General features: G+C 38.6%; 1 protein-coding gene across 1 annotated transcript in view; it reads left to right on the top strand.

The window, feature by feature from the left end:
* The first annotated feature begins 4,853 nt into the window (after positions 1 to 4,853).
* COL9A1 (collagen type IX alpha 1 chain) overlaps positions 4,854 to 15,880 on the top strand; it is an 85,518-nt gene continuing 74,491 nt past the window's right edge. Inside the window, exons 1-5 of the mRNA XM_007447202.1 lie at positions 4,854 to 4,957; positions 5,429 to 5,502; positions 6,692 to 6,769; positions 6,905 to 7,037; positions 12,980 to 13,376. Coding sequence (XP_007447264.1) covers positions 4,944 to 4,957; positions 5,429 to 5,502; positions 6,692 to 6,769; positions 6,905 to 7,037; positions 12,980 to 13,376 — 696 coding nt within the window. The 5' untranslated portion in view covers positions 4,854 to 4,943. The remainder of the gene's footprint in view (positions 4,958 to 5,428; positions 5,503 to 6,691; positions 6,770 to 6,904; positions 7,038 to 12,979; positions 13,377 to 15,880) is intronic.

Raw genomic sequence — 15,880 nt, 5'->3', positions numbered from 1 at the left:
ATGGAGGGAAAAAAAGTGGGTATAGAGGGAACATACCTCAACATATAATAAAGGCTATATATTACAAACCCACAGCTAACATGCTCAACGGTGAAAGCTGAAAGCTTTTCCACTAAGATCAGGAACAAGACAAGGATACATACTCTTGCCACTTTTATTTAACATAGTATCAGAAGCCTTATTTAGGCAAACAAAAAAAAGCATCCTAACTGGAAAGAAAAAAGTAAAACCATCACTATTTGCAGATGACATGATACTATAAATAGAAAATCCTAAATACTGCACTGAAAAACTGTTAGAACTAATAAATGAAGTCAGTAAAGTTGCAGGACACAAAATCAATATACAGAAATCTGTGGAGTTTCTATACACTAATAACAAGGTATCAGAAAAAGAAATCAAGAAAGCAATTCCATTTACAGTTCAATCACAAACAAACAAAAAATACCTAGGGAGAAATTTAACCAAGGAGGTGAAAGACATATACACTGCAAACTATAAGACTCTGATGAAAGAAATTGAAGAAGACACAAATAAATGGAACTATATTTCATGCCCATGAGTTGGAAGAATTAATATTGTGAAAATATCCATACTACCCAAAGCAATCTACAAAGTCAATGCAATCCCCATTAAGAGTCCAATGGCATTTTTCACAGGACTAGAACAAATAATTATAAAATTTGTACGGAGCCACAAAAGATCCCCAAAAGCCAAAGCAATCTTGAGAATAAGAATAAAATTGGCGTTACCATGCTCCTTGATTTTAGATTTTACTACACAGCTAGAGTAATCAAAGAGTATGATATTGGCATTAACTATATGGACACATATATGTACAGTTAATTTATGACAGAGGATCCAAGGACATAAAATGGAGGAAGGACAGTCTCTTAAGTAAATGGTGTTGAGAAAACTGGACAACAACATGCAAAGAATGAGACTGGACCCCTGTCTTACACCACACACAAAAATTACCTCAAAATGGATTAAAGATTTGAATGTAAGACCTGAAGCCATAAAATTCCCAGAAGAAGACACAGGTGGTATGCTCCTTGACATCAGACTTAGTGATGTTTTTGTGGATCTGACTCCAAAAGCAAGGGAAACAAAAGCAAAAGTAAACAAATAGGATTATGTCAAACAAAAAAGCTTCTGCACAGTGAAGGCATCCATCATCAAAATTAAAAGGTAACTTACTGAATGGAAGAAGATATTTGCAAATCAAATATCTGATAAGGGCTTAATATACAAAATATATCAGGATCTCATAGAACTCAACAATAAAAACCCAAACAACCTGATTAAAAAATAGGCAGAGGTTCTGAAGAGATGTTTTTCCAAGAATACATACAAATGGCCAACAGACACATGAACAGATATTCAACATCGCTAATTATTAGGGAGATGCATATCAAAACCACAATGAAATATCACCTCGCACCTGTTAGAATGGCTATTCTCAAAGACAAGAAGTAACAAGTGCTGGCAAGGATGTGGAGACACGGGAACCCTCTAATACTGTTGGTGGGACTATAAATTGGTGGAGCCACTAATTCAAAAATATATATGTACCCCTATGTTTGTTGCAGCATTATTTACAATAGTCAAGATATGAAAATAACCCATGTCCATCAATGGATGGATGGATAAAGAAGATGTGATATATATATATATATATTCCATTGTATATATATATATACACACACACAGAGAAGGAAAAAGACAAATACTGTACAATTTCACTCATACGTAGAATCTAAAACAAACAAAGAGACAAACAAATGAACAAAGAAAACAGAACAAGAACGAACTCGTAGATACAGAGACCAAATTAGTGGTTACCAACGGGGTAGGGGGTTCGGGGGTCAGCCAAATGGGTGAAGGATCAGTTGTGTGGTGACGGATGGTAACTAGAACTTCATTGTTGATCACTTTGTAGTGTATACAGATGCCAGATTATAAAGCTGTGCACCTGAAAGTTCTATAATGTTACATGCCAATTTTACTTCAATTAAAAAAAAAAAGGTTTTTTAAATGAAAAATTTCCCAGTGTTCCTGGACTGAGTTCATACTTGTTTTCAGTGATGCTGCAGCCTCTTTCACTCTCTATCTTGCAGTCATTTTTATATTGGATTCCCCACTGGGCCATGGGCTTCCTCAGGGCAAGGTTGTGTTTATTCATCCTTTTGACTCTTCAACTCCTAGCCCTTGGTAGCAGTGGCATATACTCAGGATACATAGTGATTCAAGAAGTGTTTGTTGAATGACTGAGTAAACTGAGTAAAAGAAAGCAGATGATCAAGGCATATGATTATTTGTGGTGATGTTCCCTGATTTAAACTGTAAATAAATAAAATTCTGGGTTTATAGAAAGGAAAATATTATATATATGTATGTTGTGTAGAGGACAGTGTGTCTGGGTGGGGAGGGAGTAAAGAAGAGTAAAAACACAGTTACTCTGTATCAAATACTTTTATTTACAAAATGGATCATTTAAAATATCAAGCTGTCAATGCATTTACAGTCTGATATGATTGACCAGATTTCATTTCCACATGGTTTTTCAGGATCAGAACTGTTAAGTAAGGTGATGGAACAGAGTTAATGATAAAAAATCTTGTGTGCCTATCATTTTAGGATGCAACCTGACCCAGACAGGAATAGCTTGGGGTTTGCGCTGTTCCCCATGAGACTCTAATGTCATATTAGGAAATATGATTAAGAGAAAATGGGGGTGGGGGAAGGAGAAAAACTGTCCTAAATATATGTGTGAGATAAAAACATCTGGTTTTCTCTGGATTTACATTCTTCCTTAATAGAGCTGTTGCTTGCTCTTTACCACCTTAAATAAAACCGGCCAAGCTGGAAAGAAGCCAAACTACTTATAAACAAACCCATTTTCTTCTCTATTCTTTTATCTTTTATTAAAGTCTCCCTCTCACTTGTCTTCAGATCCTAGCTGGAGAGGATTCTTCAAAGTGGGAGGTGGGGGGAAGGCAAAAGCAGAGGTGAGATCTCTAAAACACTTAACAAAAGGATTTCTTGAACGCTTAATTCCATAGGGAAATCTGCCTCTTCTTTCCCAGAGTATTAATATTAGAGGATCTGTATTACAAATAGAGAACTTCAGTGGAGAGGGTTCCTTTGGAAAAGGCCCTTTTCCCTATGGAGCTAGGGCTGGCTTACCCTGTGTGATTTCAGGATGTCAGGAGGTCCCCAGCTGCACAATTTCTCTGTTCATGTGTCTGATGTCCTACCAGTAGAGGGTCAGTTCTTTGGGCTAATAAACTTCTCCATTTATGTAAGATAAGCCCTGGCTGACTTATAAGAATAAGCTAAGGTCCTCTGTAATTCTGTGACTCAGCCAGAATGGCTGCCCTAGGAAACTGCAACTTTGATAGATGAAAGAACAATGACAGGGCCCTGTGGAAAGCCCCAGACAATGTGAGGAAATGGATGTCCCAACGCTGGGGGGAGACAGGGGTCCAACAGATAGGTCATGCACAGAAAAGCGATGGGGGGCAAATGGACAGTGGAGTTTGCCTAGCTCTCAACTTGTCAGGCCAAACTCCAACGAGCTGAGAGAGGCAGAAGAGGAAAGGATTTTTTTTGGGGGGGGGGGCACCAAACAAAACATAAGAAGCAACACTGCTTATTTTGCAGTGAAATAGAAAGTTTAATTAATTTAAAAATTAAAGAAACGTCAAGGAAGCAAAATAACTTCATGCTAGATATCATGGACTTATTAGGATGATTGGATCCTCCGACCCTGAAAGTCCTTGATTTTGGGCTGGACCGTCCTGAGTGGGTGGCATGGGGGCTTGTTCTCAAGCTGCTCAGGTTCTGGGAGAGGGTGGGTATGTGTGACACGGGGCTGATACAAATCTCTTTCTCCAGGTCTGTGCTCCTTGTAACTGGAACTCAACTTGTTTTTAGAGCATAATATGTTGCTGACTTCCAAGGATATTCTGCTCAGCTCTGGTGCTGTAACTATAGAGTTTAAGAAGAAATAAGACCTGGGCTCGATGTTACATTTTATCAAGATTTCCAGCCATCAAGTACAGAGAGCTTGCGTGTATTGAGTAAATTAGCTGCGCAACTTTGAAGTTACAAGTTACTTCATTTTCTGTGCCCCAGTTGTCTCATTTCTAGAATAAAGATCATTTTAGTCTTACCTTACAGTGCAATGAGAATTAAATGATATCAGACGTCAAGTACTTTCAATAGAGGGGCACACATAGTGAAGTGTTAGCTACAAAGACAATGGTTATGGGGAATAATGATGGTTTTCAAAAGCCAGGTGTGAGGCTCTGCTATTTTGTTTAATTCTTTAACAATTGTTTGGGGTAACTATGTTCAACTTGTATGGCAGTTAAGGCAACTAAGTTACAGACAGATTAACTATTTTGCCTGAGGCCAACAACTGAAGCGCCTCAGAACAAACCGGGATTCAAACCTAGGTTGGCTGGGCACCAGGGCCCCTGTGAATTCCCACATCCCTGCCTTCCAGGGAGCCCCTCTTTACCCAAGTCCTCCAAAAGCTTGCAGTGTATTCCTAGAGCAGTTCTCAAAGCTTCCACTGTATTCCTATAGCAGCTTGCCTGGATTTTTTCTGGTGAATTTCTCCACATCCTGATTTTTTTCTTTTCAGCAAACGTTCCCTTGCTAATCCCTCCTTCAGTGTAACCTTGTTAGCTTTGGGGACACACCCCTGGCTAGGCCTGGCCTTACAGGGCGGCCTCTTCCCACCCCTTCCCTCTGCTTTGGCTTAAAGTGTCACCAGATGCCTCTGGTTCACTCCCTTTGCTTTAAGCCCTCACAGGGGCAGGAGGGACCAAGGCTGGCCTGGGGTGGCCCTGAAGGGGTCTTGGGGGGCACTGACTCCCCACAACCCCTTCTTCATTGGGACTGTTGGCAACAAAGGAAAACCAGTCGGGAAAATGAAGAACTTCTGGTAAGACCTTGACACAGGAAAGAGTCGTGGGGAGACTGGGCTGGGGACCCTTGGAACCCAAGGTCTGTGTTTTTGCAGTGGTGGTAGGAGGGGAGAGGGGAGAGCAGAGAGACAGAGAGATAGATGATGGAGTGAGACAGGAAAGAGCAAAAATAAGAGACGGGAGAGAGCCAGAGAAAGAGGGAGAAAGAGACAGCCACCCTAATGGAGATGCAGAAAAAGGAAGAGAAACGAAAACAGGGACAAGGATATGGGTGTAGAAATAGTGAGACAGGTAGGTATGGAGAAAGCGAGACAGAAATGTGAGAACTCATTAAATCTCTTAATCGGATTTAATAAAGAAAATGGAAAAAGTAAACTAGACTGAGGGCCGGTCACCTGCATTCATCAGGTGTGCCATATTTAAAATAATGAAGCAGTCCCCATGTGGAGAGACTCCTGTTAGAGTCATTTTTCTTCTCTTCTCTTCAGGAAAATCCCATTTCTCTTCTTTGTATGCAGCTTTGTGGGACCTTGGGCATCCGCAACTGTCAAGCGCCACCCAAGTAAGGGCCACAGTTTCTAGATTTCAAAACATTACTCGTTCTGGAAAGGACCAAGCAGGGCTGTGGCTGAGTGAGGCATCCAGTACCCTTCACACCCTCCTTCTCCAACCCTGCCTTGGCCGTGCGTGTGCTCTATAGCTTGTTTCCCGTGGTCAGTGTTGCACATGGAAAAGTCCTGGCTGTGATCACAGCTGGCCAGGAGACCTAATCTGTGTGCTGCAGTGCCTCACCCAGCGCCTCCCTGGTTCAGATGGTGATTGGTAATGATGGATGGATAGATGGATGGAAGCTAATAATCTGGGGTGAAGGGGCATATAAAGAGTCTGTTTGATGTACTGAAATGGCCAGGCCAAAGCTGTGTAACTGGAAAATGCTTTTTTCTGAAATCTAGGATGTGTCTGTCACCAGGTGAGGCCCAGCAGGGCACCGGGGTTGGACAGTTACAAGAAGCCTTCTGTGTTGTTGGAAAAACTGTCCCCCCTACAACCTTTCACTTGAGTAAGGAGCACCCAATTTCATTCTAGGATTTCTCATCCTTCTTGTGATTGAGGGTTTAATTCTCACAATTCTTTTGTCTTGTCACTCTTCCTTATTCTAAGATGCTGGTAATAGTCTAGTTGGAACGCTTATTTGATCTCTTAGAATAAATTTATGAAATTAAGTGCATCCTCTATATTTTGCTTAGGGTTAATGAATCCTAAGACATCCTCAACTCCTTTCTCAACTTGACAAAGATTCTTAAGAACTTCACTTTTCAGAAGTCCCATTGAACTGGCTCTGGATTCTCTCAGGATTTCTAAAATTTGTGGTGTTAAAGGAATATCTTCTAGCCCAAACCACCAGAAGTTTTCCAAACAGTCTCCTGACACTGTGCCATTCAGAACATCATGCAACTCTGGTTCCAAAAAGAACAAATTCTGAACTTCCCCAAAGGGAACATTTTCCCAGCACAAATTATTAAAACAACTTTGTGCCTTGCCTCACTTCCAGGATGGGTTGAAGATGAATAAATTATAATCATAGAGTCATAGAGTTAAAGCCAAATACACTACTTGTAAGTAAATATAGCATAGTTTACTATGTTTAGTATAACTTTGTACTTTAAACAGTTGCTCAGCTCATTATTATTGATATATCCCCATGATCCCTGTAGGGGTTGAGGTAGGATGACATGTTATCTCTTTTGCAGGGTTCCCTGTTAGTTCAAATTCTAATGGTGAAAATAAACTCTGTCCAAAGGTCAGGATCGGACAAGACGATTTACCAGGTGAGTATCAGTGTATCATATTGACAATGAATGTTTTCTATAAACCCACCTGATACATGTTTTATTTGGGAAAGTTGTGGAAAGGAATGAAACCAATCTCATTTTAGACTTTGATTTTGTGTTCTCTTTCTGTAGGGTTTGACTTGATCTCTCAGTTCCAGATAGATAAAGCAGCATCTAGAAGAGCTATCCAGAGGGTAGTGGGGTCAACTGCATTACAAGTGGCTTACAAACTGGGAAATAAGGTAGACTTCAGGATTCCAACCAGGTGACGTAAAAAAAATACTTGATCTAATTATCTGCCTCAAGCGCAACTTAAAAAATGAAAATCTAATCAGTCTTGAGAGTCATCTCCTGCTCAGTGTTTCTTGGATCATGATTTTATTTAAAGATGAAGGAATTTATTTTCCTACCTACCTTTAGTACCTGAATATGTGAATGCTATTCATGTTTTCAGTGTGTAATTTACTTTCCATTCCAGGAAAAAAGGATCACTGAGACTATTATACATTGATTCAGGACATGTTCTTATTACTTTGCTCTCTGTTTTTCTAAACTTTGTCTGGTTTTGCCTGAAAGGACCCTCTGTGAAAAATGCCAGAGGTTAAGCATAAATTTTTTTTAACATCTTTATTTGAGTATAATTGCTTTAGAATGGTGTGTTAGTTTCTGCTTTATGACAAAGTGAATCAGCTATACATATACATATACAGATATCCCCATATCTCCTAGCTCTTGCAGCTCCCCATAAATTTAACTAGAATCCGCTGAGCGGTTAGAAGTCTCACGATGGCGCTGTTCAAGCATCCTGGTGCTGAAATAGATCCACACATCTAGTGCTTGGCTCCTGGCAGGAACCAAACAAAAGCAAAACTAGAATAATGATAATAGAAACAATGGTAGTGATAATACTTTAAAAATCCTGCATCTCCTTCTCTGGCACTAAGCCTTTTCTTCTTTAAATTATTATAACTGAGGTGGTTTAGTGCATGTGTAAGTTTTGAATCATGCCATTGTTAGGAATGAGCTTCAGGGTTTTCGGTTTCATATCACCTAAAAACCTTAAATGCAATGATGATGATGATGATGATTGAATGTTTTAGGGCACTGTAAAAAATGTAATTAAGATTCCTTTGGTATATGAGTGAGAAAATTAGGGCTTTGATAGAAATTAAGATGTAAAGGTAAAGAATGATTTATAAGAGCAGTAAAAGGATATCATGAAATTCTAAATGTTTATAATAATGAAAATTTTGTTAAAATTAGAATATTCTGATATAGTGCCAGATTTCAGAAAGAAATTCATGTTTTGAACATACTATATTTTATAAAACAAAATAGTGTACTGTATAAGCTCTTTTTATAGATTTACTATTTAACATCTTCATTACAATTTTGTGGTGGGGACATTATTATCCACATTTCATGGAGGAGAAAACCGAGGCCAGAAAGTCTGTTACTTGCATAAGGCCACAGGGTTAGGAGGTGCTGGGAGGATTGAAACCCAGGCAGAATCATTGCAGAAGCTGAGCTTCTAACCACTATCCCATACTGACCCTGGAAACCAGTCACATTTGGAAAGATTAAAGGCGTGATTGACTTTTTTCTTATATTTTCTTTTCATGTGCTAGATGTGTTCTTAAATAAGCTTTAGAATACTTTGGTTTTTCTTTCTTCAATAAAATAGTTAAACATGACACAAGACCCTCAATGTTGACCTTTCTTCTCTATAATTTAAGGTACAATCTGGACTGTCATTAACTCTAAGTTCAGAGGTCGATAAACTTGAGGCCATGGAGCCTTCCTACCTCCTGCTCATCTTTGCTGTTGTTTTTCTCTAAGTGCCTAGAGGAATCACAAAATATTTTTCACAGGTAAAAATGTCACAGGACATTTTTACCAATGTCTCGTATTTTCTGTCTCCTTGACTCCTTACTCCCACAAAGACTAAAGGCTCTTGTTTTACTGGCAAGGCTTATTAAGATATGAAGAAAGAAGGAGGAAGGAATAGAAGAAGAAAGTAGCAGAAAGAAATATAAAAGGAAGGAGAGCCAGAGGGCTGAGATAGGTGGAGTCCCTTGGGCAAGTTGCGTAGACTGTCTTTGATTCTGTCCCCTCAGTTCAAAACTAAGAATAATAATAATGATGCCATCGGGTTGCCATGGAGAGAAAACGTTAATACACGGAAATGATGAATAGAGCCTGGTACATGGGTATTGGTGAAATGTTTTATTGTAAGTGGTGGAGAGCAGTAGAAGAGAGAGGTGCAGATGGGGGTGCTTTCACCCTAGTGGATTCTTTCTTTTTGAGCTGCCCTCCAAGTCCTATTCTTTCTTTTTGAGCTGCCCTCCAAGTCCTATTCTTTCTTTTTGAGCTGCCCTCCAAGTCCTCAAGAAAGGCAGGGACCAGAACTGCTGTCAAACCATGCATGCAGTAGACTGTCTTGGTTTTTAAGGGAATCTGTGCAGGAGAATATAGGCTCCGAAGGAGTGAAAGAAACTATTAGCACGATCTTTTTGGGAGGGAGAGTATGGCATATGGAGCTAATGTGATAGAGTCATGATTCATCCTTATTTATGTTTTCAAGGTTTTAAAAATATTAGGAGCCACATAAGTTTGGTGCTTTTTATTCATTTTTAGGCATAAGAGTGTCACAATCTCAACTTGTACTTCAAATATATTGTTTGTTTGCAGTAACAGTCCTTAGCTTTTCTTTGGGTTAAGGTCCTAAACAAATGTCCCAAGGTTCAAAGATTTCTTATGTTTTATTCAAACCCTATGGTTCTCCTTTTAAGGTATTCTGTGCAGATTGTAACATAATGAAATAAATCATTTATAGATTCAGCTTCTTTTAAATTATGTATCCTGTCAAGTTTACTTATCGATGTGTAGAGCATAGTTGCCAGAAAAGAATCTCAGTTGTTCAAAAAAGAAAATGGGACTGACTGTTCTACAACTTAAACTTTTTTTTTTTTTTTTTTTTTTTTTGTGGTACGCGGGCCTCTCGCTGCTGTGGCCTCTCCCGTTGCGGAGCACAGGCTCCGGACGTGCAGGCTCAGCGGCCATGGCTCACGGGCCCAGCCGCTCTGCGGCAGGTGGGATCTTCCCGGACCGGGCACGAACCCGTGTCCCCTGCATCGGCAGGCGGACTCTCAACCACTGCGCCACCAGGGAAGCCCTATAGCTTAAACTTATGAGGACTTTTAAATGGCCTTAGGTGTACACAAATAAACACACACACATATCTGTTTTATTAACTTGAACACTCAAAGGAATTTTCTCTTTTCACCATGTTTTTCCTCTTACCATTCTCCTCTTCCCTCTTAACTGCATTAACCTAATTTGAAAGAGTAATAGCACGATAATCCTGATGACATTTGTGTAGACACACAAACACACATATTATACTCATATATATGGAGAAAGAGAGATGGCCGCTCTTGACTTAGCCACATGTTTATCATGAATCATTCTTCCAGCAACCTCAACCACCTCCCGTTTTTAAAAAGTTTTTGGCATTACGTGACCAAGTCAGAAGTAAATGAAGACGATTTGTCATATCCTACCTTCAACACAATCACTTTGTTCACTTAGCAGGAGAGATTGGACGAAGCACAAATTGGGAGAGATCCCTCTGTTAACCTCATAATGTCTTTGCAAAGGAGTCATGAGAAGTTACCGTGACTTCTAGGATCAAAACACCTAGACTTCTTTTTCCTAGAGACTGATGAAATTCTGCAGGCTTGCTCAGTACATCTTTAAACAAATATATAGGTGACACAGATAAGTTTTTTACCTTTTGATGTTTTTTATTATTATTATTTTTTACACAGATAAGTTTTTAAAAGCTTAGAAAATTAATGCTTTAAGGTAGAGAAGATAAAATATTAGGATTATCTTCCTTCTTGGAAAAACTCACACCTCAACAATAACTATCTTGGGCTCCCCCTAAAACTCTTTAAGTATCTAGTTAAATTCAGGTCATTGATTGGAAAGAATAATCAAAACAAATTATAATTTAAATGGAGACTTGCCAAATTTCACCACTGAATAAGACTTTTAAGTTATCTCCTAGCTCCAAATTCATCAAGGTTGGTTAAATTAGATGTATAAACTTCCGTAAGGTTTTACAATTACACAGTAGGCAATATCTTTTTTTTCACTGTTTACAATTACTATTTTATTGAACATTTACATTATTTCCAAATTTTTGTTATTACAAATGATGCAATACGTGTTTTGTAAATAAAACTGTTTCACCATTTTGTGATTACTTTCTTAAGTTTCCAAAATGAAAAGTATTGGATCAAAGAGCATGAATATTTTAAGGATATGTGTATGGATCTCGTATCATCAATACTAACATATCAATATTAATTTAAAGTAGGCAATGTCTTATACTGTCATTAGTGAACCTTAGTTTCTTCTCTAGAAGATTCTGGAATGGGTGTAATCTGAGAAATCTAAAGTCAAAGGAAATATGACAAACAGAATCTATATTAAAAACAAACATCAAAATAGATATGTTAGACATCCTTCTGGGAAAATAGGATAGTAAATAGTTCTTGCATACGTTTGTTTCTTCTTTGGTTCCAAACTGAATCTTCTAAAATGTACATATTTAAACCTCCTGTACACTTGACAGACGTAAAATATATTTAGCAAGTTGAAAGCTTTGCAATAAGAATAATAAACATCACTAGTAATCAATTAAAAATATGAACTGAAAATTGAATTCACCCAGTGTTATAAATAAAAACTAAAGTCATCTTAGAAAATAATGGCTAAAGAAGTACTTGGATGATAAAAGAATACTGAGATGAAGCTTTCACATTTTTGTTATTTTTATAAAACTAACAAAGCAATGACATTTGTTGACATAGTTGACAGCTAGCTATGACAGCTAAACATTTGGGGCTGAGGAAATTTTTGGTTTAGAACTTTTCGACCCCAGCAATATATTTTAATGTAACGGGCAGAGTGCATATGCTAATACAATGAATTTTTATGTTATTCGTATTAGTTTGTAACAAATTAAACCAGTATCCACTTAGCTGTTTCTTCTTGCCTTTTCTTCTTTGCCCAAGAAGAGGGCTGTAAAACAGGAGTTTGACCTGAAGGAAGGTTATTTGGGACTTTGCATCCTGGTCCGTAACTGTTCAAACAAAATTAATTGGCATCTAGTTTTTCTAGGATTTCTCCTTTGCTTAGGAATTTTTCTATGCTTGTAAGGAGGAAGGTAGAAGGAAACAACCTTCAAGCCCTTGAAGGTAAAGATGTAACAGTGATGTTTACATTTACTATGTCCTGACTTTTTAAAGTTCGGTCTTCAGCTTTTAGCCGCTTGGCTTCAACAGAAGACCCAGGTAGCTGCCGCAGCTCCAGATGGCTACCTCCACAGAGATGGGGGATGCAGGAGGAACAATGAAGTCTTATGCAGCCATTTAGAGCAGTAAAGGAAGTTGCCATGATACAGATTTAACTGGCACATTGGGGAACAACTGGGTTGGAGTAGAGAATTAATAACTGGTCACCTTTCCTTTGTCACATGTCCAGTGACAAGCAACCAGCTGCTACTTTAATACACTCTGAAGTCCTTGGAAAAGACAGACACACTCAGTGTGAACGGGCTCCTCATGTCTGCAAGTGACTGATTCTCAAAATACTTATGAGTCTAGGTTATACTTGGGGAGGGGAAAATCCAAGCAATTATGGAAATAACAAAAAATCCTAAAATATTACGTTAAAATAAAATTTCAAGAACCCGCTTTAATTAAAGGGTGTCCTAAACTGGTAGAGCTGCTTTGGATTCCAAATAATCTCTTCTCTCATTTGTGGAAGAATGTTGCCCAGAACTTTGCAAGAATGTGTTTTTGGCGGAATGTGTTTTTTGAGGTGGAATTGCTGAATAGTAGCTCTTTCGGTAGCATAAATAGTAATACTGTTGGGATTATGTGACATTTGGGAACACTCCTTAGCTATGAGGGAGGGTTTTTTTTAATGTGTATTTTAAGATGAAACATTAATGCACACGAATGAACTTCAGTGAAGGTCTTTATGAACAGTCATGAAAGACCAACTTGTACATGGTTTTTCACACTGGAGCCTTTCTGTAGGTCTAGAATCTAAAACAGCATAATTAGGAAATATGGTAATATGCTTGGGTACAGAAAACAAGGTTTATAGTTACTGTCTTAAAATTTTACTCAGGCAATTATATCCCAGCGGGCTGCCTGAAGAATACGCCTTTCTAAGCACTTTTCGGATGACTGGAAGCACACTTGAAAAGAACTGGAGCATTTGGCAGATTCAGGATTCCTCGGGGAAGGAGCAAGTTGGCATGAAGATTAATGGCGAAACAAAATCTGTTGCATTTTCGTACAAGGGACTGGACGGAAGTCTCCAAACTGTGACCTTTTCGAATTTGCCCTCCTTGTTTGATTCCCAGTGGCATAAGATCATGATTGGCGTGGAAAGGAGCAGTGCGACTCTTTTTGTTGACTGCAACAGGATCGAGTCCTTACCTATAAAGCCAAGAGGCCAAATCGATGTCGATGGCTTTGCTGTGCTGGGAAAACTTGTGGATAATCCTCAAGTTTCTGTTCCGGTAAGTATACAAACGTACACTGCGGGAGATTAAAACAAACCCAGATTGGTGAAAATTAATACCTCAGACATCTTTAAAAATCATTCGAATATCTTAAACAATGGACAGTTATTCATCTTTCAAAGTCATTCAAGCAGTTTTGCAAAATGCCTTCAGTGCCTCTTTTGAGCAGAACACTTGCCAGATGGAATGCGGAATCAGAGCAAGTTGAGTAGATGTCTCCTCATCCTGAGGAGCTTGAGAGATGCTACATGCCCACCTGGAGCACCCAGAATCCTTTGAGGCAGCTTGAAAGAAACCCATACTTGTGTGGTACATATTGCTTATAAATAACCAATGAGCATATTCAAAGTAGGGTTAAGATGAGTGGTGGATTCAGTTAGTTAAGAATCCCATGCTTCTCAGAAGCAATGAAACCTTGAAATGGAAGGATTTCAATTGGTAAAAAGAGGAGAAAGTATATTCTAGCTGAGAGAAAGAGCATTAAAGGAAAAACAAGTAAGAGAGTAAGTAGGCACATTCAAAGATCTGGAGCCTGGCTGGTTTGGATGAAATGTGTGTGTGAAAATATGAGTGAGTGTGTGTGATGGGGGGTGGTGAGGGCAGGTGAGAGGCAAGGTTAGGAGGCTGTATAGTATCTGACCCACAAGAATGAAAATCATGTAGACGGCACAATATTTCTTTATTTAGAAGTAGGTCTCGCATGACATATTATGAAAGTAAAGGATTTTAGAGCTCTGTTCGTGATTTTGCTGTAGAGACCCATGGATATAAAGGTAAGGAATTGTATGATGACACAATAATTGTGCCAACTAGTACCATATAGTTCTATCATTTTGAATCGTTAAACTTCCACTGAGCTATCCTTTAAAAGGGTATTTCATAATATTGTTACGGGAATTTAAAAACTATATCTTACTGGGTAAGTGATCTGTTGGAAAAAACAAAAGAATTTAGAGCTCAATAAATAAACTATTGATTCCCCCCCACCCCCCACCCCACTTCTGTCTCTCGTACAGAGCTGTTAAATTGTAGTCACAGAACTCACATCATGGAGTGTAGCAGAGGTGACACAATGATTTTGAATGGTTCCTGGGCACTTGTCCAAAGAAAGAAAGTTTATCGGGCATCTCAGTAATGGAATTGTTCAAATAACTTATTTTCAAGGGAAGAAGTGTGATCAGTGTGAAGGATAGTGTGAAATTTCTATATTCTGTGATGGACAGGAAGCAATTTTTAACTGCCACATTACTGCTCTGACTTGTAGACACTTGAGAAAGTATTCCTCCAAATAATTACTTATCACACTCAAGCGGCTGGGTTAGAAAGCCAATGGGACCATCGTGGTGCCATCTTGAAATTTTGTGCAGGAGGATCTTTGCAATGGCACTGGGGTGACTTTCAGACAACACAACCTCTGCCATGTCTGTGTCACTTCTGGACCATAGGTGAGGGAAGGAGACCTTAGGGTATGTCTTCACTGTGATGGATATCAGTCAAGTACTTGTATAATTGATTTACTAATTCATTGCTCTTGAAAAACATTTCAAGTCATTATAATTCTGAATTCTGCATGCTAGGATGCTGTTAAGTTGACCGATGGCCAGAGCAGTAAAGTCTCAGTATTACTTCGTTATATTATAGTCTAGCCAATCATGTTACAGCTGACTGTAGGTTGTCTGCCAAGTGTAGTCTCACATCACAACGGAGACCAGTTGGGACCAGTTATCTTCGATTTTATTCTGCCGTGTTCAGGAATGCAACTAAGATGCCGGCAGCTGGTGTTACATTTCACTTTTGTTCCACCAAGGACCTTTTCAAAGTCAGCACACTGTCCATGTTAAAAGTATTTGGAACAGGCACGAACGATGTTTTTCTTTTGTACTGAGTTCTGATCTACCACAAGGAAACGCAAAAGAGACTTGAGTCTAACGTGTCATTAAAGTTCTGTATTTGATGATGTGGTTGGTGGTGGTAACAATAACTAAAATAGATCAAGGTTATAGGTCCAAAAATATCCTACTTATGTCCAAGGACAGACTGTGACAATGTCAAACTCAAACTTGTCACCAAAACATATTCCTCAACTTTTACCCTGTATAAGACAAAGAAGTAGAAAACTCTACGTAATTAAATCCCATTTATGCTCTTTTAGCATCTTAATACCCCTAATATACCAATGTAAAAGTTTTAAAAATACTTCTATTCCCATTAACTTACTTTATCCTTTCAACAATTTCATAAGAGAGCAAACACAGATTGGATTCTCTCTATTTTTCAGTTGAAGACATGGCTTCATGTAGGTTTCTTGGCTTGTAAGAAACAGTGTTAGGCATAAAATTTCTAATCTACCTCATTTTGTCTATACCAACTAACTTTCCTTTGAGAAAAATAGAAACATATGTAATAACCACATATCTTTTCTTATAAAGGATCTCATCATTCTCATTTTGGAAGGTATTTGTGATTTGCGTAGATTTTTCAGAATTTACTTTGCAGGACAA

The sequence above is a fragment of the Lipotes vexillifer genome, unplaced genomic scaffold, assembly GCF_000442215.2.
Source record: "Lipotes vexillifer unplaced genomic scaffold, Lipotes_vexillifer_v1.1 scaffold1180, whole genome shotgun sequence".
Taxonomy (NCBI): domain Eukaryota; kingdom Metazoa; phylum Chordata; class Mammalia; order Artiodactyla; family Lipotidae; genus Lipotes; species Lipotes vexillifer.
This window is presented reverse-complemented; position numbering and strand designations above follow the sequence as displayed.